The sequence below is a fragment of the Vanessa cardui genome, chromosome 13 (assembly GCF_905220365.1).
Source record: "Vanessa cardui chromosome 13, ilVanCard2.1, whole genome shotgun sequence".
Classification (NCBI taxonomy): domain Eukaryota; kingdom Metazoa; phylum Arthropoda; class Insecta; order Lepidoptera; family Nymphalidae; genus Vanessa; species Vanessa cardui.
The window spans coordinates 1,327,281-1,352,247 of record NC_061135.1 but is presented as its reverse complement, the minus strand read 5'-3'; the positions used below and the strand labels follow the sequence as shown (position 1 = coordinate 1,352,247).

The 24,967-nt window shown below is 34.3% G+C and overlaps 3 protein-coding genes across 3 annotated transcripts; 2 read left to right on the top strand and 1 right to left on the bottom strand.

Annotated features, from left to right (window-relative positions):
- Positions 1-1,024: 1,024 nt before the first annotated feature.
- LOC124534632 (tubulin-specific chaperone A) lies at positions 1,025-2,621 on the top strand. Its single transcript, XM_047110575.1, has 2 exons — positions 1,025-1,280; positions 2,283-2,621. Exons 1-2 carry the CDS (start codon positions 1,072-1,074, stop codon positions 2,410-2,412), a joined length of 339 nt encoding a protein of 112 aa, XP_046966531.1. The 5' UTR covers positions 1,025-1,071; the 3' UTR covers positions 2,413-2,621.
- On the top strand, positions 2,462-5,057 carry LOC124534631 (cytadherence high molecular weight protein 2-like). The gene is made up of 4 exons (XM_047110574.1): positions 2,462-3,013; positions 3,106-3,292; positions 4,157-4,364; positions 4,867-5,057. Exons 1-4 carry the CDS (start codon positions 2,462-2,464, stop codon positions 4,949-4,951), a joined length of 1,032 nt encoding a protein of 343 aa, XP_046966530.1. The 3' UTR covers positions 4,952-5,057.
- Positions 5,058-8,585: 3,528 nt separating this feature from the next.
- Positions 8,586-22,151, bottom strand: LOC124534813 (DDB1- and CUL4-associated factor 12 homolog). Its single transcript, XM_047110832.1, has 10 exons — positions 21,735-22,151; positions 20,518-20,674; positions 18,037-18,189; positions 17,342-17,463; positions 16,563-16,662; positions 16,097-16,250; positions 15,342-15,499; positions 14,141-14,297; positions 11,450-11,547; positions 8,586-8,927 (listed from the first exon to the last, which is right to left on the bottom strand). Exons 1-10 carry the CDS (start codon positions 21,830-21,832, stop codon positions 8,775-8,777), a joined length of 1,350 nt encoding a protein of 449 aa, XP_046966788.1. The 5' UTR covers positions 21,833-22,151; the 3' UTR covers positions 8,586-8,774.
- Between the last annotated feature and the right edge of the window lie 2,816 nt (positions 22,152-24,967).

The window sequence follows — 24,967 nt, the reverse complement described above, 5'->3', positions numbered from 1 at the left end:
ACAGATTTGATGTCCGTGCCGTTGTTATATCATATTTATAAATGCATTGATTTTAATGTGCCTTCTTGTTTTTTTTTGCAATGTAGTACAACTATTTAATTGCAATTAGGATTCTAAATTGATGACAAAAAGTTTGAACTCTACGAGGATTTATTCATTCACTCGGAATTTGTCTTTGGTGTTATTAGTCTTCGTGGAAATCTGGATTCCTTATCGTTTCTGGATTCAGATTCCTTATCTTTCAGCCCGTTTGTTCCATAACGAAACTTTTTCAATACGTTTTAATACTTTGAAAATCCATTTTAGTTCATCATCAGAATCCATGTTATTCGGAATCAATATTAAGCATTATATATTTGTGCCTTCTTCACGAGTGGACATATGGTACATATATTTTTCTAAACGCGTCCTATTTTTCAAAAGTAATAAAATAAATTTATAAATATAAAAAAAAATAGATACATAATGGAATTGTCTTTGTTTTTTTGTATATATTTATTTCAATTTATGTTATGGTGTTTAACAAAAACATAGTTAATTAATTAGGGACATGTATCCTACCAGTTTGGCATAATATGGAGATTGAAACTTCAAGATTTTATTACTACTAACTTATACTGCGTACTTAGTATTATCTTGTACCGGATTGAGAGTCAGTAAGCCAATGAAACTACTGGTACAAGGGCAGTATTATTCTTAATTATTTTGTCGTTTAAAATAATTAATTTTGATTTAACAACAAAAAAGAAATGTGTTCTTTATTCACGGCAGACACTATTTTTTTTTATTTTTTTTTATTTTACCTGTTTGAAGTGATGGGTTTAGGTAGCCAAAATTGCACTGCGTACCATTTATTTTATTTAAAATTCATTTTTGGTAAATACTAATTATTGAGTCTCTGAAATTATTAATTCTCTGATTTAAGTATCAAAATACTTTCTGAGATATTATTAATATTTATCAGTAGCAGCCAGTGATCATTTGGTAGCCATAACTTAGCCTCAAACCAGCACATGTCAAGTGTATGTCATTATTAGTTGTCACTTTTTATTTTATGCTCTGACTTCAACAATGGCAGATCCGCGCATCAGGCAAATAAAAATCAAAACCGGCGTCGTTAAACGCATCGCTAAGGAAAAAGTTGTATACGAAAAAGAGGTAGAACAGCAGAAAAATAGAATACAGAAAATAAAAGACGAGGGTCAAGACGAACACAATATAAGGAAGCAGGAGGAGGTTCTTCAGGAGTCGCTTATGATGGTCCCTGACTGCCAGCGGCGGTAAGACATGTTCTATAATTAGATTTTAGCTTTGGGGTGGTCGTGCGCTTAATATTTCGCGTTAACTCCCAATAGTTCAATTTATAATTCGCAAGTTTCGAAGCAGATGTGCAGTCACACTAAGCACATTCCATTATGATTCTCTTTGTTAGACTGAAAAAGTGCCTTGAGTACAAAAATCGTTGATGAGTCATCTTAGTCCAAAACAATGCGGTTGTTAGAATTAGTTCTATCTGTTACTTTTGTTTGTTAGTGTATATTACCAAGATTGTATGTATATTTGTGTAGGCTTAAGATTTTTCAATTGTAACATTTCCTGCAACTCCGCTTCTAAAAATTTTTATGATAATGTGTAGGCAGTCAGTCATTTGACTTTCAATTTTAATACTTCCTAACACTGCTTCTAAAAGTGATGACAATGTGTTGTTTCATTAATAACTTAAACTGAGTCAAAGGTAAACCTAAGATAGTTCAAACTACATCTTGACTGATGTCTTGTAAATGCTATAAATATTTTAATTCATTATAATTAGAATTATACAGTTCTGCTAGTGTTAAATGCACTTTAGAATCACATAATAATATATCTGAAAAAATGCTGTTCCAAATTGAAACACATTTTCGTATATACTTTGTAATACTCATTTTATAAATAGAAAAAGAATACAAAAACAAAAAGGAAATAATTGTTTTGTATTATAATTAATAAAATTTAAAAAATAAACTTTAAAGGAAAACTTTGGTTTTCCATTTTAAATCCTAGAATGGTAACTTTCTGCATAACATTATAACAATCCATTTACTTTTTAATGGATAATCAGAAAATTTACATTTCTTTTAAGCCAGTAACAAGTATATTCTGTTTAAAACTTATACCTCTGCCAGACTATGGCAGTGAGGATATAGCATTCACATACATCTTTTACATATTTCGCATGGCTTAGTTGACAAATGCGGCTATGGTTACAGTCACATGTCATAGTATTCTTATTATATTTACAGACTGGCAAAGGCATTTGCAGACCTTAAAAACATCCTAGAAAGTGAACAAGACTTAAAGGAACACGAGGATTTCATTGCAGCCGAGCAAGTATTGAAAGACGCCGAGTGCCAGCTGCCGGAGTCGACATAAACTCTTAATAATTAATTTTTAATATTAGTTTTATACATTTAAAGTAATCATGTCCCAAAACCCCCATTATTTTAATAATTTTCGATGCAACTTTACATTCCAAAATCATATGCCTCCCCGTTATCCTTTTCCACCCCCTATCCATGTGCCACCTCCTGAAATATCAGATGAAGAGTTTATGAGGAAATTCAAAGATGCCATGCCTCCAGCAAAACCAAAGCCTAAGGTGAATAAAATGAAAATATGGAAAATGAAGGCTGATGTAATCCGCCTTCTCGGAGCTCTCCATGATATCAAACTTCAAGAGGAAACATTGTCGACAAGTCATAATCTGTCAGACGAGGATTGGCAGTCTGCTCTTCAAAATATAGATATCAATAAAAAAGTTCTCAAAGATACAATCATAAAAATATCCAAGTCTGGTTTAAATATTAGCAAGAAACTTGTCTGCAAGAGAAGGGCTAAAAGATTGCGTTTAAAACGTAAGAAGGAAGAGATGAGAGAAGAGAGGAAGGAATGGCTTAGACAGAGTAAAGAAAATTCAAGGAAGATTGATGAAAATTTACAGAAAATAAAGGACGCTATACAGAAAGCCAAGCAGGTATAAAGAGCCCGACAACATCCGTAGATGTAGTGTAATGTGCAATTAAATTTAATAATTTTATTTACAAAGTTTTATCTATCTTTTTGTAGAAAGAAGAAGCAAAGTTTCAAGCTGACATAGTTTTGAAGGAAGTGCTTAGGAAGAAACATGATGCTAGGAAGAGTATTATCAAACTTGAGGCTCTCGTGAAACTCAGAAAAGCAAGGGAGAACACTGCTAAGGGAAAAGGGCAAATAATATCTGATACTGAGAGTACTAACTTTCAAGAAAATGTGGGTAAGTTGAGTCATTTGTTACAAAGTCTGATAAATTAATCTGATATTTGTTTGTACTTTATTGCACATGAATATTGTGTAGTTAGTTAATTACAATCTTATGATTAGCGGTTTTTTCTATTCGATATTTAGAGCTGGTCCTCCCTGAGACGGACTGTCAAACTACTAACCGTTGTTCTGGTTTGAAATGTAAGTGAGTCAGTATAACTACAGGCGCAAGGCACATAACATCTTATTGCCTAAGGTTCATGGCATTTTGGCGATGTTTAGGAATGGTTAAAAATATGTACAGCGTCATAGTTTATTGGTTGTGGTGACCACTTAACATAAGGTGTCTGACTCTGATCAGTTTAGGTTTAGTCCAAAGCAGTTAACGACTATTTGCCGTGTGTGGTAGGGTTTACGAATAAGGAGACCTAATACAAAACATTATATATGAACATTTAAAAACATTAAAATGTGAATTAAGAAATGCTTTCGAATGCCTATCATTATAAATCTGATTATTTAAAAAGCAATTATGAGAGATCCCTGCCGTTTTTTCTGGATGATTTCCGAAACATTGGAAGATTGGAATTATTAACAATTAAAAATGCGTTATTGTAGAGTTTACTTGAATAAAATATAAAAAAAATTGTGAATGCTATTTTGCCTAGTGAGCAATTTTTTACAATATGACAGATAACAGCTTGATAACAGAGGCGGGAATAGTACTTCTTGATAGTACAGAGCCTAGAAAAATTGCAGATTATGAGGAGTATTTTGGGAATTTCCCAAAGCATTCGATTGACTAGTGCATGATACAATTATATAATTAATGCTCTTTTTGCGTAACACTTAAATAGCGTGTATTTGTAATTTCCAGACAGACTAAAGCACCTATGGGAACACAAATTGGCGTCATATGAAAAGGAGGAAGTTGAATTACGCGCAAAGCTCGACGAACGAAACGAGATCGATAACGAATCGGAGATACAAGCCAACACGGCGAAATGGCGAAAGGCGCTGTTTGGCGGGAAAGACAACCCGCAGGTCGACTTTAAAGGCGATTTTGACCGTTTCATCGTTGTGAGGTATGTTGTGTCTTTCTCATTTCACAAAATCAAAATATACTTTAATCAAGTGGGCTTTTACAAGCATTGTACTAAATGTAAAGTTACCACCAGTTTGGTATATGGATTCTAGACAAGAAAATCAGTAGTAGATGCTGCACTAATATCATATTATAAGCCGAACTTATTGCGGGTAGTTGGGGTATCTTTCGACTCGTATAAAAGCGACCGTTCGATAGACTGCAGGTACTCCCCACCGATTTCGTTCTCAACCGAGGTGCGATCTCATAGGAGACACCCTCAGGACGAACTTTAGATTTAATCTCAAGCCCCGCGCTCAACCTCAGGGCAGAGGACATTAATTCTCGCCCAAGATATATTTTTTTTCTTTTTTTTTAATATTAAAATATTAGTACACTATGGTATGGATCATTCGAACATTACATGTAAACAGACCGTTTCTAAAAAAACCCTGGCACTGTATTTATTCAAATTAAAACAAATTTGTCCTCTTGTGTTCCAGAGCGGATTGGGACCAGTACATCGATGATGGTCCAGAGTCAACCCCTATCCCCGTCGGCTGGGTGTTTCCTAATTCTAAAACATAATTAGATTTCGATCATGCTTAGACTGCATTATTTTGCATATATTTTTTAAATTTTTCTATGTATAATCTGCATTTATGCTTAAAATAAAATTTCTATAAATATTTGATTTAATGGGTTTCCTTTTAATGAAAGACAAAATCAGTATAATTTCTTTTAATTCATCATTATAGTTCTTTTCATTTACATGGTAAGAATTATACGTAAAAACACCTCGTTTCCAAACAGTATACAACTAAGTTAGTACTTAACTTTAAATAAATTATATGGACAATGTTTCCTTGTCATGAATATATTTATATGGCTCTGTACTGGCATTGCACATCCAATTTCATGACATACATTCATGTAGATTACATATTTGTTGCTTACATAGAGATTTCATGAAGATATGATCGTAGTTGAGCAGACTAATTCACTTACAATACGCGCAATGTAAGCAAGCCGGCTTGAGGGTCAATGACCCGTTCGCGCATTTAAAACAATAAAAAAATAACCATAACCAACTATTTACGTAAATGTAAACGCACAAATGCGTATTGACATCTCTAGTTCAGCTGTCTTCGTAATCCTCGCCTTTGTTCGTAAAAAGTATTTGCGCAATTTTGAGACTGGTTTCTAACCGGCAAAGTTAGATCGCGCGTACTGTATCGGTAGGGAAACATTGCCAATCTCTACTGCGATCTGACGTATGGACATATCACACTAGACAGATTAAATATAAACGAATTTAGAATCACTAAATTCAATTTTACAATATGTATTATTTGATTTTGAGAATATTTTCTCACTTTTTTTTTACATAGCTTGAGTTATTGTATGTATTATTTATTTCCTAGTACTCGTACAAACATCAAAATACTTTTTAAATATAGTTGTGTCGGCCATGTTTGTTAAGCTCCGCCCATATGTCAGATTCCAATATCAACTGGAAGTGATCTACATACTTATGAAAGAGAAATATGTCTTTATTTTTTTACGAAGAAACATCGTCCGTTCCCAGTAGATAATTACGAAATAAGGTAATTCAGCGTCTAGCTTTTAATAGCGTTTTAATTAATAATAATTATTCAATATGCAAGGCAGTGTCCCGGCTAACATGTTATACAATCACAGAGTTTTAAAGGACATTAAATTTGCACGGTGTAATTATTTCTGAAATTGATATTATTCAATCAGGGCCAAGTTTATTAAATAACGACAATCACCAAATCGATCGCTCCAGTTCAAAAATAAAGTAATTTAAAAGGAAAGGTAAACAAGATGATACTAATGTTAGTGCAAAAGGTACTAAGTAAAGTAACAGCTTGTAATGGGCTAAGGCCTCCTCTTTCATTAATGACTTTGGAACATATTCCACCACGCTGTTCCAATGGAATGCACATGTGGCAGAATTTCAATGAAATTAGACACATACAGGTTTTTTCACGATGTTATCATTAACCGCCGAGAACGAGGTGAATTATAAACACAAATTAAGCACATAATATATAGTGGTGCTTGCCCCGGTTTGAACTCGAAATCATCGGTTAAGACGCACGCGTTCTAACCACTGGGCCATCTTAGCTCAAAACGTACTAGTCAATTATTATTAGGCGTACTTTTGATTTTTTAAAGTTTTGGTATCCTATTTGTGACGTCACAGTGCGGTATAGTTAAAACTTAATTCTTTGTTACCATAAAGTGATAGGCATAGAGATATAAGTCGCGCCACTTCACGTTACATAATTATTGTCGTAGTGTGTGTGAGTGACGCTCGTGCTTACAAGTTTTAGTGTGCGCAAGACGACTACGAGTAGAGTCAGCAGAAAAATACAAATATATGTTATTTGTCAAGTTTATATTATTAAAGATTAATTTATTTAACGTGCAGAGGCACGCCTTCGTAAGCCAATAGACGTATACTTATTTTGTTTCTGTATTTATGTCTGTCAAACAAAGGGTTATTATAAAGAACAAGATGTGAAGTTTTAGAACATCTGACTGTTTCAGTCTCTTAGAATTAGAATTTGACTCTTTTTTGATTTGGTTTTTGATTTTCTTGCCATTAAATTGTTTTATGAGTTACAAAATAAAGCATCTATGTTAGACACACACTCCAAAAATATTCAATTTTACATAGACCATTTGCACTATCATTACCAATCATTTAAAGTATGCTTAATTAAAATGATGTAAAATTTAATTGTTAGGTTAATGTACTGGAATATTAACGGATGTTGCATTTGATTTTTGCTTTTATATCTGTAGTCGTTAACCTTGTACCTTTGGACTTAGGTTACTTTAGTAAAAATAAACTATTTGTAAACTATGTGGTATTGAACGGGGCTATTTTTATCATTACTCATAGTGAATCTCATTCTTGTGTTCTTCTTGTTTTCAATTGTGAACTATAATGAGGTAATACGGCTTTATAAACGAAAATTTTCTAAATACACATCTTATAAAGGAATCTGGACAGATATTTCATTTTTTTGTCATTAAATTAATTTATTATTAATTATTTTAAAGAAAGTTTAGATAATATCGAGCTTTTAAACATAGAAAATACATCTAAATTAAAAGACAATTTCGATATAACCTCTAAGTCCCAAAAATACCAAAATTACATTGAAAAAAAAATAAAAGTCCACGTAAAAATTAGATTTTACTAATTATATTTACATCATATATTTTGAACTGAACACTAGAAGGTACAAGTTTTATACAACTAGCTATTTTACAACTAAAGTTACTTTCAGAAAGAAATTCATTTTCAACTCACCTGATATCGCTAATTTTACATATTTAAAATAGTTCAACTCGACCCCTAGACAAAACGCGGCTCATACATAACTAAGGCCAAGTTACGATGGATACACAACATAAAAAAGACTCGAATTACTTAACCAAATAATTATAGTACAAAAAATTGTATATAGTTTATTGCCAATCATTTAAACAGGTTATAGTACACACAAATTAGATGTAACATCAATACAAACAATAGAAATAGCTCCCTATCGCGCCATTCGACGCTATTGGTCGCTATAGATTCACGCGTCGGAGAAAGCAAGTGCATGTAAATCGACGAATATATTAGGTATAACATATTTGACATATGATATTACAAGTTATTACATTTGTACAAAGAACATATCCGCATGAGAAATAAATATTGATAATTAGGGATAGTGTACTTATAGTCTGTTCGCGTTAAGAATGCAGTGAGTTGTCATTGTTTACCGTCCTGACTCCGCCCCCTTTGACCAATCAAATCTTTTCAAATTACAAAGTCAAGTTCACATTTAATTAATTATTAACTGATATTTTTATTTTTATTAAATTTTGTTTATTTATTTATTTATATTTAATTTATTCAGGCTGTACACGTAATAATTAATGTAACCTATAGCTACTAGATGACGTTATGTCAAAATACGTAAATTTCTACATCGCGATTGCAAGATTCGCAAACAATTGTATATAGTGTTAAGAATTTTGTTGATTAATACCCCGATTCGATTTTTTATTTTAATGTGAATTTTTTAAATTCATTATACTTAGTCTTTAAAACAAATATAATTTGTTGGAATTTTAACACAAATATGCATACACCTTCACCCTGCTGTTAAAAAAGATTTGATTGGTCAGGGGGCGGAGTAAAGCCGGTAAACAATGACAACTCACTGCATTCTTAACGCGAACAAACTATAATTCGGATGTGATCGGTTTTACGAATTTTGCCGATGCTACATCTAAGTTGTGTCGTACTATAATGTATACCCAGTGGTAATGTTCAACCGATCCCATGTGGTGGTGGTGTGGTGGTGGTGTGGTGGCGGCGCTACTGCCAGAGGCCGGCGTAGTTGCCGATGAGCGGGGCGGGCAGCGGGCCGCCGGCCGTGAAGATGCGCGTGCCGCTGTCGTCGTAGCAGTGCGTGTAGATGGCCGGCACGTACTTCACCTGGTTGAACCCGTCCGCCTCCTCGTCCGGGAACTGCGAAACAAACACTATATTATATACTAGCGGTCGCCCGCGGCTTCGCCCGCGTAGGTAACAGTTCATAATCAGTCTTCTAATATCCCTACTGCTGAGGCACGGTCACATTTGAAGAATTACTGCAACCGGCGCTTGGATCTATTGTGATAAACCTCAAATTCGTGATCACAACACCTCAGCCAGACCAACATCAGCCACGAATCTGATGAGGTTCTTAGGGTCGGAGGCCATTATGCCCTCTAAGGACCGGAGTTAGAACATTTTATAGTTCTATCTTTTATAGTTTAGGCATCATACGCAAAAAATCAAAAATTTCCTTTTTTGTCCGAAAAACCCAAAATATCTTACGGAACCCTATTTTTTTTTTCAAAATAAAATTTAGCCTATGTTATGCGGGATTAATTTAGCTTTCGAATGGTGAAAGAATTTTTAAAATCGGTCCAGTAGTTTTTGAGCCTATTCATTACAACCAAACAAACAAAGTTTTCCTCTTTATAATATTAGTGTAGATATATGTCGGAGACGGTCATGAATTCCTTAGCGTAACGAAGCGCGGCACGAATTCCGCGAGGCGGCAGCACTGTCGTGACGTCACGACGCGGCTAACTTCGTGCTACCCTACCCTAACGACGGAGCCTGCCCGGTGGAGGCGCTCAGAGACGACTCACTTACGATTCCGCTCTCGTGAAGATCAGTATAGTACGACACAAATTAGATGTAGCATCGGAAAATGCAATGGAATGAAAATAAAACCGATTACTGCCGATTTACACAACCAATGGAAATAGCTCCCTATCGCGCCATTCGACGCTATTCGTCGCTATAGATTCCCGCGTCAGAGAGCGAGTGCATGTAAATCGACCCGTCAAATTGACGAATATATTAGGTCATATGATACTAGAAGTTATTACGTTTGTGCAAAGCTCATATTCGCATGAGAAATAAATATTGATAATTTGGGATGGCGTACTTAATTCGGATGTGATCGGTTTTACGAATTTTGCCGATGCGACATCTAAGTTGTGTCGTACTATACCTCCATCCTAGGAACTGTCATTCGCTTCGTTGCCAACTGTGATACAGTGTGATACTGAATTCCTACTAAGTGTATTAAGTACTTTAACGTTGAGTAAACGTGTTCCTGTATTCGCGGTTTCCTCATTGCTCGATCACCCTAGTAATACGCCCCTATGATGTCTCTCGATCGTACTGATGTCGCTGTCGATCCGACTTATATATATTTTTTATGGTATAGCTTGGCGGACGAGCATATGGGCCACCTGATGGTAAGTGGTCACCATCGCCCATAGACAATGACGCTGTAAGAAATATTAACTATTTCTTACATCGTCAATGCGCCACCAACCTTGGGAACTAAGATGTTATGTCCCTTGTGCCTGTAGTTACACTGGCTCACTCACCCTTCAAACCGGAACACAACAATACTAAGTACTGTTATTTGACGGTAGAATAACTGATGTGGTACCCACCCAGACGAGCTAGCACAAAGCCCTACCCTATCTTATTCAATCCAATATATTAATAAATATTGGACAACATCACATACATTACTCTGATCCCAATGTAAGTAGTTAAAGCGCACCCAGAAAAAAGTCAACATAGAAAATTAATGATAATCTACATCCACTCGGCTCGATTCCCGAATCGCACCCGGGACCTCGGACTGACGTAACGATGAAAACCGATGTACACACAACTCGACTATCGAGGTTGTCAAATTAATTAATTTATAAATGTTTTTTTTCTTTGCAAACATATATTTTATAATTAGTGTTCTGCTTAAAGTGTACTCAATTATACAGCCCGACAAGTCGTAATTATTTTTTATGATTTATAATGCAATTTTTTTAGTATGATATATCATGGCGGTAAGTGTACACCACCTAACATCATCACATCGAAAATGCGCTTTAAATTTGCGACCTAAGATGTTATATCCTTTATATAGTTTACACTAATTTATTCACCCTGTATTTTGTGATTCTATAACATAACTGTGTGGCAGTAGAATAAGTCATTACTGGCAGCTACTCAGAAGTACTTCCATACAATTCTACTACCAAGAGAAGTATTTTCCTCATTATTTTACAATAGCATGGAGTCGAGATGGCCCAGTGGTTAGAACGCGTGCATCTTAAGCGATGATTGCGGGTTCAAACCCAGGCAAGCACCGCTGATTCATGTGCTTAATTTGTCCTTATAATTCATCTCGTGCTCAGCGGTGAAGGAAAACATCGTGAGGAAACCTGCATGTGACAAATTTCATAGAAATTCTGCCACATGTGCATTCCACCAACCCGCATTGGAACAGCGTGGTGGAATATGTTCCAAACCTTCTCATCAAAGGGAGAGGAGGCCTTAAGCCCAGCAGTGGAAATTTACAGGCTGTTGTTGGTAGAATAAGTCATGACTAGCAGCTACTCAGAAGTACTTCCATACAATTCTACTACCAAGAGAAGTATTTTCCTCATCATTTTACAGTAGTACGATGTCCTCACCACGTATCCTTTGGACGCTTTGAGCGTGACCGTTTTCGAGGAGTGGATATTGCTCTCCAAGTATTTGCCCGCCCTCAGGTCGTAGAACATCAACAAGCCTGGAACGAACATAAAGTAATTATTATTTAGTTTTGAGTATGTTAAGTTTGTGACAGAGCTTAAGAATTAATGTGTAAAATTATACTACATATATTGCTTAATATAAGTTTGTAGAGTTCAATACTTTGATTTTTTTTTTTTTTTAATGGTATACGTTGGCTGACGAGCATATAGGCCTGGAAATTAAGATGCTATGTCCCTTGTGCCTGTAGTTACACTGGGTCACTCACCCTTCAGACCGGAACATAACAATACTGAGTACTGTTGTTTGGCGGTAGAATAACTGATGAGTGGGTGGTACCTACCCAGGCGGGTTTGCACAAAGCCCTATCATATATTGTTGTAAATAACTGTAGAACTGTGTATACAGCTTTGTTTATGTATTTTCGATAACTTTTTCTTATAAATATGGATGGTGTTTCAAGTAAATATTGGATTCGTTTTTAAATATAATATTTTATAAATAAACAAAGTCACTATAGTCTGTTCGCGTTAAGAATGCAGTGAGTTGTCATTATTTACCGGCCCCTTTGACCAATCAAATCTTTTCAAATTACAAGTTCACATTGAACAGGTAAAGACATAAGTTCGAACGTGACGGTGGATTTATTTAATTATTAACTGATATTTTTATAATTTAAATTATTTTTTTATTATTATTAACTGATATTTAAAAAAAATGAATACCACACCAATTTGTAAAAATAAAAGTGCGAGAAATGCTACGACCACGTCTTACAAGAAGAAATTGCCATGTGGGATTTAGGTAATGTTATGGAACTCGCTGCAGAAAATTATTTTATTATAAACACTAACGACGACACTAGAAATAGTGATTAAAATATTAATGACTTAATTTCGATTTTTTACGTTAATGTGTATTTTTTAAATTCATTACACTTAGCCTTTAAAACAAATATAATTTGTTGGAATTTTGACACAAATATACAAACACCTTTACCCTTCTGTTAAAAAGATTTGATTGGTCAGTGGGCGGAGTAAGTACGGTAAACAATGACAACTCACTGCATTCTTAACGCGAACAAACTATACATACTCTCAAAAGTTCCTACATTCTTATGTATGTTCAAATCTTTAAAACTACGCAATGGACTTTGATGTGGTTTTTTTTTAATAGACGCAATTGATTCGATAGGAATGTTTTTGTATATAGTGTATATAAGTTCTATACTATTTGGTAATGCATTTACTAAATAGTATAGAAACTCTTATAATTTTAGATGTTTCTATTGTGATGTTGTAAGTAAACAAATTCTGTAGTATATTTAGTATCAGTGTTGCATCCGTGGCGTCAAGCCGGGGCGGGTTGCTAGTTTTAAATAAGGGCGAAATGGATAGTTCTATGTTTAAGTTTGTAGTAGCTAATATAAATATTTTTTTATTCTTTATAGCACAGATCAAACGTGTACAAAGGGCGGACTTTTCTGCCAGTCAACCCAGAATAGTGTAGGAGAGTAGTCAGTAGGGTGTGCACAGAAGTTAAAAAAAAAATTTAAAATATATACATAGCGATAGACTCCTATAAATATATATAATAATAATACAGTAGATTTCGATGTTATACATAATATAAAATACATAAATATACATAAATATGCACAAACATATACGTATATATATATATATATATATATATATAGTAGGACACAAATTAGATGTAGCATCGGAAAATGCAATAGAATGAAAATCAAACCGATTACTGCCGATTTATACAAGCAATAGAAACAGCTCCCTATCGCGCCATTCGACGCTATTCGTCGCTATAGATTCACGCGTCAGAGAAAGCAAGTGCATGCAACCCACGCGTCAAATTGAAGAATATATTAGGTCATGCGATATTACAAGTTATTACGTTTCTGCAAATATCATATTCGCATGAGAAATAAATATTGATAATTTGATATAGCGTTATCAATTCGGATGTGATCGGTTTTACGAATTTTGCCGATGCGACATCTAAGTTGTGTCGTACATATATGAATCCAATTATGGTAATGGTATTGATGAAAAGACATCACACAGTGTTGACAGACGACATTGGTATATTGTTGGTATGGGGTTGTCCATTAAGCACGTGATCTTTTTTTAGCATTTTTAACCCCCCCTCCCCCATTGGTGATACGTAGTGAGGTTTAAGACCACCCCCTTCTCAACGTCACGTGTATTTTTAGTATCTAAAACGAATCTTAATTTAAATACAGGTATAAACTATAATCTTATTTTATTCTGAAATTAAGGACAATATTTATTTAAAAATCGCGCATTAGACGAAAAAATAAATACACGAGATATCTTACTACACCCTAACACAAGGGGGGGGGTGTGTTATTTTCGTGATTTTTATCAACCCCCCCCCCCCCTTTCAAGCCTCACGTGATTAATGGACGACCCCTTATTACGTTTGTGCAAAGATCATATTCGCATGAGAAATAAATATTGATAATTTGATATATCCAAGTTGTGTCGTACTATATATGAATCCAATTATGATAATGGTATTGATGAAAAGACATCGCATAGCGTTGACAGACGTTCGTATATTGGTGGTATGTGGGTGGTATGTGGTGGTACCGAGTCCGGTGCCGATGGTGAGCATGTGTCCCCGGAAGCTGGCCGAGCGGATGCCGCAGCCGTTGTAGCGCGACGTTATCTTCTTCACGGACTGCAGCGTGCGACAGTCAAGCAGCAGAGTGTACGACTTGCAACCGATCGCATAGATGCCGCTCTCCTGGTAGAGTATCATAGTATGGACATTTACATTATTACAGTTTATTAGAACGGGAAATTTACCAAGTTGCGTTGAAATATCGAAATCCAATAAATAAAATAAAAATAAACATGATAAACATGTCATTTTAGTACAAAAAGTAGCCATGTTAATTTATATATTTTTTAATTTTTAATATTATTAATTAAAACAAAACAAATGGACTAATGGATCACCTGTCAGTGAATTTAAAATATCAATCATTACATACTCATTTATAGCGTTGCAACAAAACATTTGTTGTTTGTTTAAAAAAAACAACCTACCTTAAATTAGGCTTCAAACACACGGAATATTCGACACAAACTTCAAAGAGTAGAGAACTTATATACATATAAATTCTCCACAGTTAATTCAAATATCTAAGTACCATAGATAGTACCAGGATATTCGAATTATAGTCCAAGATTTTTAGATATCCGTTCTGCATAAAATCCTTCTACGTGATTTTTCCATTGGATTATGTCGGAGGGTGCCCCCCAAGTATAAAACCGAGTTTCTGTCGTCCGAAACCGCGAGCGTTAGCCGCCATCTTGGAAAACGTTTTTTCGCATATATCTCGGAAACGGTAAGTTTTACATAAAAAACTGAAGAAATCTTTTTTGTAGAGAACAAAATTTCCCACTTTTTCTATACCAAACTTTTCCCCCTATTGTTGATATTTTCCGATATATTTAAGTAAAAAGAAAAAACAATTATTTTGTTTTTGTAAAGTAACTCAATCATTTTTGGAGATACGAAAAAAATTTTTCAATTATGAAATTTTCTACAAATTTTATATAAAACTTTTTGTACAAACTTTTTTTACTAATTTTATACAAAAATTATTGATTTACTTACATTTGGATTATGTCGGAGGGCACCCTCCGACATAATCCATTCGAAAAATCACGTAGAAGGATTTTATGTAGAGCGGAACGATTTTTAGTGCTAAAATTCCTGGACTATTATAGCAAGATTATAGTGATACTAGGTTGCCAGCTATGGGTGTATCCCTCAGGGTACCTGCGTGGCGAGGCAGACGAGGTCCTGGCAGGAGGGCAGCTTGCGCGACAGCGACTGCCGGAAGGTGCTGGCGCTGAACACGTGGATGTAGCCGTTGAGCGTCAGCGCCGCGATCTCGCCCCACTTCGTGTTGAACGTCAGCGCGCGAACCTTCTGACCTGCACCGCAAACGACACAGTTATTACACTCTACCCCAAAATCCGGTGTTAAAACTTGTTTCAAGTATTATTTGTCATTCGATATACTATTTCTTAATGGTTAAACCATTTAAACGAATGATTTTTTGTATGTAGCAAACGTAAAGTTCATGGATGGAAACGGGCCTACTTTATATGCCTAACGCCTGACGACCAACCAGTTATGTCATCGCCGCGAGCGAAGTCGCGAACACTTAGTAGTTTTTTATACAACAATAATGTGGCGTAGTGTGGTATGGCATAGAGTAGTGTAGTGTAGTGTGGCAGAGTTCAGTGTGGTGCGACAGAGTGTAGTGTAGCGTGGCAGAGTGTAGTGTGGTGTGGCAGAGTGCAGTGTGGTATATCAGAGTGTAGTGTGGCGCGGCAGAGTGTAGTGTGGTGTGGTGTGACGTGGCAGAGTGCAGTGTGGCGTGGCAGAGTGTGGTGTGGTGTGACGTGGCAGAGTGTGGTGTGGTGTGACGCGGCAGAGTGTGGTGTGGTGTGACGTGGCAGAGTGTGGTGTGGCAGAGTGCAGTGTGGCGTGTTAGAGTGCAGTGTGGTGTGGCGTGTCGGCGGTACCGGCGCGGCACTCGCGCACGGCGACGGGCGCGACGAAGCGGTGCTGCGGCGTGCGCTGCGCGGCGGGCGCGGGCGGCGCGCGCCACAGCGCCAGCTTGGAGTCGCGCGAGCCCGTCACCAGGAACTCGTCGTCCAGCCAGCACATGTCCAGGATCTGCCGGCGAGCGAGCGTTACTAGTTACTACTCATCATACCCACTATCAATAATAATAATAATGTCACAGGAGCATGATAAAATCAAAATCAAAATAAACTTTATTCAAGTAGGCTTTTATAAGCACTTTTGAATCGTCATTTTACAATTAAGTGAAGCTACCACCGGTTCGGAAAGTAGATTCTACCGAGAGGAACCGGCAAGAAACTCAGTAGTTACTCTTTTTTAACATTTAAAAAATACAACGTCATGTTAATTAAATACAATTATTTCAATTAATGTATCCTGCTTGGAAGTCAACTGGCCACTGACCCAGTCCTTGTGCGCCTCCCCGACGCAGACCGGGTCGAGGGTGGGTAGGCTGTATATCGCGAGCTCGCAGGAGTTCCGCGCTCCGGTGGCAAGTAGTGTTCTGAAATGGATTTACAATAACCTTTAATATTTATGTAGTGAAATATAATATTTGGAACGAAGAGAAGTAAATGTTTGACCACATGATGACCGAAATGTAGTAATCATTTCTTGCACTGCTTAGATGTTTATATCTTGTTCTCGATATTCTAGTATAATTGTAAGTTATAGATAAAATTAAAAGATCCTTTAAGACTTACTTACATTATTGTTTAAAAATAAAATTTAAATTAATATTTTTCTAATGGAAAGTAAATACTTTGCTAATGGAAATGTGATTTTTTTAGTAGCCTGAAGACCATACAAGAAAGTACGTACTATACTTTAAGAAATATCAAATTTTTTTTCTCGGTTAACCAAAACATTGATATGACTTAAAGATTGCAGTCCTTTCGGATTACAAGAGTGATGGAATAGTACGTAATTAACTGGTATATATGGTATAGCCAAAATCGATCGAGATGGTCACGCAGGACGTTATGAGTGCGTGCGCGTGTCCGTGTGTATGAGTGCGTGCACGTGTGTATGAGTGCGTGCGCGTGTCCGTGTGTATGAGTGCGTGCACGTGTGTATGAGTGCGTGCGCGTGTCCGTGTGTATGAGTGCGTGCGCGAGCCGTGTGTATGGGTGCGTGCGCGAGTGCGTGTGTATGGGTGTGTGCGCGCGCGTGTGCGTGCGCACCGGGAGGGGTTGATCTGCAGCGCGTGGATGCCGGTCTGGTGCTCGGCGCCGGGCCAGGGCGCGCGCGGCCGCAGCGTGGGGATGGCGTCCAGCGAGCGCGACCGCACGTCGTACACCATCAGCTGCAAACAATCGACCCAGCCCAGCTCAGCGACATACACACACTAACCATATTTAGTGGGTGACTCTACATATTTGAGTTTTACGAAGTCACATCCAACAAAATTCGTCATGTCCATTAAATATTTTTTCAAATAAAAAAAAAATCAAAATAAACTTTATTCAAGTAGGCTTTTATAAGCACTTTTGAATCGTCATTTTACAATTAAGTGAAGCTGTCACCGGTTCGGAAAGTAGATTCTACCGAGAAGAACCGGCAAGAAACTCAGTAGTTACTCTTTTTTAACATTTAAATGCTTGGAATAACAATGACATATACTTATGGTAGCAAAGAAAGCGAATCCAGAATACTAGATTATTAATAAACAATTGCAGGCTAAAATCCAAGTATTAACCGATGACTTTTCTAACGTTTCACTTCACTTCACTTCACTTCTGCACTAAACTATGAAATTAAGCATCATCAAGAAATTGCCTTGTTTGTATGTTGTTACCTCATCAGTATCAATTAAACTGGACTCTAATTATATATTGTAATAAGGGTCATTTAAAGGGTGTTACTGTTCGCTTCGTACCTTATTGCACTTGGTACCGAAGACGACCTGCCTGTCCGAGAGCCACTGCGAGCAGAACACCTTGTTCATGTTGCCGAGGTTGACGGGCGTCTCGCGGAACATGTCGTGCGTCAGCATGTGGCGGGTTGCGTACGACGGGTCCACGGATCGCGGCTGGAAGAGTTCAATTGAGCACATTAAATATAGTGAAAGTATTTATAAAGATCATATATGCGTTAGTTTGTTTTTATTTTAGTTTTATTTAAAAATGGTGGGGGGGGGGGGTCTATCTAACTGCCATTGTTGCCTTTAATTATCTCATTCGTAAAGGTAGAAATTTTGAACTTTGAATTCTTTAAAGTTCCATATTTAATGTAATCATTATATTCTATTTCTTTTAGCAATAAAAAGTTAAATTTCCCGACAGTTTTTCTTTTCCAGACTAAACTAAAATGGAATAAGAATAGGTGAAATTTCTACTTATATGACATTTGTTTAATCTATACCAGCCTCTACCAGCCCAGAAGTACTTTTGTAGAATTACTTTCTTTGTCCCATTAATCATTTGACAATTTCAGCCTTTAGTTTCAACTAATTGATAAAAAATATTATAAAAGTGCTGTGACATCTATCATTTTTCCTTCCCCTGATAAACATAATCATAAATATATTTATTATGTGTCTCTTATAGGTGAATGTAGACTACTAGATTTAAAAGAACCTTTGCATATAAATATTAGATTAAGAAAGGTCAGCAAAGGACTGATAACAGATAAGATTATTTTGCGAATTTATTATTTTATCAAACTATCAGGGTTGTTTAATTTTATGATTAAATATAGAGACACATACAGTTGCCATCAAATAAAAGAATGTCTAAATATCTGTACATAATTCTAGAATGAACCCTTTTCATTTATATTAATTCTAACAATGGAACAAAACTATTCTCTTACGTTCGGTACATATGATTATAGCTTATTACGACATAATAATTACTTTAATAATGCGGTTATCAAGAAACATGACATGACAAATCAAGAGAGGATTTATGACCCTACTTAAATAAAGTATATTTTGATTTTTGAATGACTGCATAGCTATTATCCTAAAGGACTGCTCACTAAACTATACCCATGAACATGCTATGAACATATTGGGTAAGGAAAAATTTATGATAAGGACTACTATGCCTAAATAAAACATATAAATAGTGTATTACACCCGAACACAGTTTCTATGACAATAGAATCTATGTGTCATATCCCAATAGTTCTTGATTTGATTTTATCCGACAAATTATTAGCATGGTCAAGTATGAGACATAGTGGGCAGTCTTTAATAGTGTATACTTTTTTTATTGTAATTACTGTACAATGTGTTGTTTTGTTTTCTTTATTGCACACAATATATTTTTATAGTATATATAATACTGTCGTTGATGATGATTTTATAATTACTTAAACACATAAAGGTAGTTTTGTACAGTGTAATGTTATTAAATTTGGACGAGTAACTAACGGTCTTACTATAAAGTTTGTTTACACTGTTTAGTCAAACATCTTTCTTTTTGTCTTCATGTATTTGCCACACAAATAGTAACATTGTAAGTCATTGTTTAACTAATCACTCTCAAATATCATTAAATTAAAGTAAGTATTCAAATTCTTAAATCTAAAATAAAGTAAACTAGCATTCTCATAAATATAGTGCTGCTGGACAAATGGCTTCTGAATTTGCAATTTGAAGTGTAGGAGATGTATTTCATTTAACCTATTAGATATATGTATGTATTGTATAGTTTCCTTTATGCTTTAGTGAGAGCCACGTATATGAATTGCATACACATCAGTAACACTTCAAACTTTTGAATGGTAAAATATTGAAACCAGATTTGAAAACATTATCTTCAGTATTTTTTTTATTTAATAACAATTTATAACAACAGAATTACTTGATTCAATTTATTAATTTTAAATACATTACTTTAATTTTTAATTACAAAATAATTTGCAAACATACTGCCATTGTACTTAGTTTTGTTAAGCACAACACAAGTAAAGATGAATAAATAATATTGACAGTGAGTTGATATGATTCCAGTGAAACTATGACAATCATTATGACCTTATAAGAAAACAAATGTGTTTGGGACGTCATCTAAGTGGCTATTACCAACTTTTACAGTTATATGTGTTAGTAGTAATAGTGTTGTATAAATAAAGACTATATATGAATCACCAACTTACGAACTAAATTTAATCTTCCTAGTAGCATCATAAACAAATCGCAAGCAATACTAAATGTAAGGTTTTTTTATATCTCTTACATTAGAATAGGGTATAGTATAAATACATATATAGATTAGATACTGTGTAATGTTATAATATAATTCAATTACTACAGAGTACAGGCCTTTTAGTTATGCATTCAAATTAGATTTCCAGAGTAACTTTAAATATATGTACTTTTATATGGATTTAATGTTTTATTTCTACTGACCTCTGGTGCTTGAATTTCTCTAGATCGTACATAATCTACAAAGTTGTATGATGTGGACAGAACTGTGTGCTGTTGTGCTGGGGTTTCTTCTTCACTATCACTATCGGAATAGCATACAAAGTCTTCAGGCTTATCTGGTTTGCGTTGTTTCTCCATTCTGTAATAAATAATATCATATTGATACTCCTCAGCATTTGTGTGCTGATGTGCAACGGAAAAAAGAAAAATATAATAATAATAACTCTTCGGTAGACTATAATCTACCAAAAAGTTACTTATTGCTGCTTATATAGTAGACAGATCTGCCAGAATCATCACATAAGGAAAAAGCGTTTTAACACCTCTCTTCCTACAGGTGACCTTGTCCTCTCTTTCTCTTTCTATTGTACTGTTTAAATAAAATTATTAAAAGTTATTTACTGTTATTATTTTTAATTGTCTGTAATTTTCTCCCTTCCCTTATGTTATGTCTAACTTTGGTAACTATGATATTATATCTCTTGTTTCTATACCTTCAAACAATAAAACAACAAACTAAATTATTCTTTTTGGCTGTAGCATATATGACAAGTAGGGTAGGTATGATTCAGGTACCTATTCAAAATTCAAGGTATGATTCAGGTAAACACTAAGGTAGTTGCTTTTTTTCATATCATCCATTAAACTCCTATACTTTACTATAAAAATAAAAATATTGCCAAATTTAAGGCCATAAAGTATTTTTTTCATTAGTTTTAATAGGTTACAAGATTGAATCCAGACATATTAACAGGATAAACAACAAAAACAACCACATATGCATTATTGCTCGGATATAATTTTTAAACTTTAACATATAATTAAAGAGTATCTATAGAATTATTTATCTTTTTTTTAATGTATCTTTTTCTATTGAATAAAGCTTCTGATAATCATTTAATAATAAATGGAATATGTTAGGTAACCTAAATTTAGGTAAACATGCATAATTGTACCCTCAAACATTTGTGTATATTTTATATTGGTACAAGCAAGTCTATAAAAATTACTTAGAAAGCCATTGCATGTATTATTATTTGATAATAGAGGTTTTAGGTCACCTACATTTATATGATTATAAACAAAAAACAAATAAAGTATGCAGGTATGTATGACTTTTTAAGTTAATGCTTGCAAAAAAAATATTGACACGTAGTTTTAAAAACTGGATCGATATAACGGTGCATTTCAGAACTTACCTCAGGGCTCTGGCTTTTGCCCTCCTTTCCTTAATTCTACTAGGTATATAACATGAGGGATATCTCGCCTCGATGGCGCGTCTCACTGTCTGCGCCATTTTAAACTATAATATACAACTAGAATACGTTAATTCACTAAACACACGTTCAATTATTCACTTTCGTTTTGTTCGATTGTACATGGATCCATAATGCGACGACATATTTCATTATTGTAATAGCGTTGCTTTATTAGAAAGTTTTGCACTAACATCGAATTCAACGCACCTAACACAGGCAATGCATTCTGAAGATTATATTGTGTTTTTGATAATAAGAAATATATAATCAATGAATCTATTTACTCGATTAAAATATTTTAGAAAAATAATGAGATGACGGAAAGTTAGCTGTCACCAGTATTGCTAGGTTTTTTTATGTGACTCAAGGTTGCCAATTCAAAATATTATATACACATACAGACCCTATAAATTAAAAAGCATAAAACTTACGTAATTTTTTCTGCCTTAACTATTTATTTAATAAATATTTAAATCTAGAATAATTTTAGGATAAGAAAATAGTTATATTCATTCGATTCAATTGAATGAATTAAGCTTCCACTTACTATAGTATCTGCTATTATATTTTGTATATTATAAGTTATAGATATTCTAACATACATATTTTTATTCTAATTCAACATTAATATTATTTTTCTAATTTTAACAACAAAATTGGTTGCTATTTTAAAAATAAAAGATAACTTTTTGCCTTAGCAACATAGGTTTAATCTATTAATCATGTCTCAAATTTCATTTTTTTATTAAATAGTTAAATACATGCCCTTGTGAATTACCAAGTCTTCATCCTGAAATACTATTTTTTTATACTACCGATATTGATTTTAGTATACGTTACTTTTACGATAGTTTCCGTTACCAAATTATTTCTAAGTCGATAATGATGAAAAAAAATATAATAAGTTTAAGATGTAGTTATACAATGCAGGTATATAATATATTTAACTGATATGATAAAAAATTATAATTGATATACTAAATTGTTTTTATGCTTAAAGAACAATAAACAATTTTTTAGTATTGTAATGGCTATTCAATAAAAATATAAATTTGGTCGATTCACTAAATTTCGAAATACCTAACTGTCGAATTTAATTCGTGCGATTTAGTACGGCTTTATGATTTACCGTTCAAGTTTTTTACGAGCATTTCATAAATTATTAATTAGGAATGTGTAAAGAATTATGTATTTTCTTTTTGATTGCATTTATTTACTTTTAGGTACCGGATAATATATATTAATTGTCATGTCGAACGGTCAGAACCTAACGATCCAAGGTACCTCAGAATAGGTATTAGATAATCCCAATACTAAATCATCGTTACTTCCATAATGTGTTACTCAAAGTACCTTCAAATCGGGTATTATTCTGCTACTTCGCACAATATCCATAACTGAATACAACAATATTAAGAAAAGTAAGAAACGGATAAATATCCCGTCCGAGCGTCGTGTACCTAACGACCACTCGTTTCCCCTCAAGATCTAGACGCAGGTCGTTAGTCGTTGTTACTGGGATTACCTGAGGTGTATTTTACGCTATATTTTTTTCTGTATTCCGTTTATTATTATTTATGATTAAAATATTAATATTAATTTTATCAATCTTGTAATTTGGGGTAATAGCAATGATGTTTAGTAAACAGATATGTTATTAACGCGCAAAAAGTGAAGACTAGAAACGTCCTAATTGTGACGTTTGCCTTTAGTCGTTTTACGTAGTAATACGTTATAATACATCATAATAACGTGGTAATACGTTTTGCGTAATTAAAACATCTAGTTATCCCTTTTACTTATTGTTTTTATCAAGCTATCCTTTTTACTTGTAACAAAATGTAAAATAAACGGTCCCCGGCGCGGCACACTTTTTTCTGTTGTTTAGTATGGATATAACCTATCTGTTTATTAGAATATCATTGGGTAATAGTAATGTTTTATGTATATTTTTAATTTTTATAATATAAAAAGATATTAAATATTAATTTTTAAACTAGTGGTTGCCCGCGGCTTCGTTCGCGTTTTAGGGTGTTGGTTGGTCATCTGCTAGGGAAAAAAGTATCCTACGTCCTTTCTTGGAGTTTAAGTTTGCTTCATAGCAAATTTCATCAAATTAAGTTCAGCAGTTTGGTCGTAAAACAGCAACAGACAGACAGAGTTACTTTCACATTTATAATATTAATAAAGATAACCATAGAAGCAGCGCCCAGTGGGTTGTAATATTCATTGAAAACATTTAAAGTATTAGGATTTTTTTTAATTATTCACTTTTTTTACCTAACATAACAATACTCTGTTTTACTGAGTTTTGATTTGAACAATGAGTGAGCAAGCACAAGCAGATTTGGTCCCATTTATAGCAGCACATTGACAGTGCAAGAAATAGTTTATACACACAGTCAGTGTTTATGGACGAAGGGAAATAAAGCGATTGATGTGCTCGTCTATCATTTAATAAAAAACAGAAACGATTGCTGTGGGTCATTTTAAACTGTTCGGTTCTATAGCCTATTTCACCCACAAGAGAAGTAAAGGAATATAAAGAACTATGATACTGAATTGACTTGATATCTTTGGTCGAAATCTTGAATAATTTATGTTATTCATTATATATTCATAAAGAAATTGCTTGCTTGTACTTTGGAAGTAAAATTAAACTTGATTTATTTAAGCGGTTAGTTTGAACAGAGTTTTATTATCCATAAATATACTTACATTTGTCAAGAACTCTTTGTAGTACATAATATAGCAGAGCCACCTAAGTGTTTTTTTGTTCTTTACTTCTTCTTACTTAGTGATAGCGAAGCCGAGAAAGTTGCTATTTAATTAAACTATAATTTGGATTAAGTATGCCAAAGTCTACGGTAGGCGGTAGCCAGTCTGCCGATAAAAATAAGGTATACTCGTATAAGTATGATGAGCATGCAATCGAAAAATAGCACTTATTTAGAAACATTATTTGTTGAGTTTGGATATTACCATTAAGTTACTCGAAATAGGTCGAGTTAAACCGTAATAAAAACTGTATTATGCAAATAATTAACCTTGACCGAACCAATCTTGGCTATGGAAAACTATAAAGATTTAACAATTGAAGTAATGTAACTGCTATGTTGTACAATAAACCACAAATGAAATAGTTTTGCAGGATAATAATCCTTATTACATAT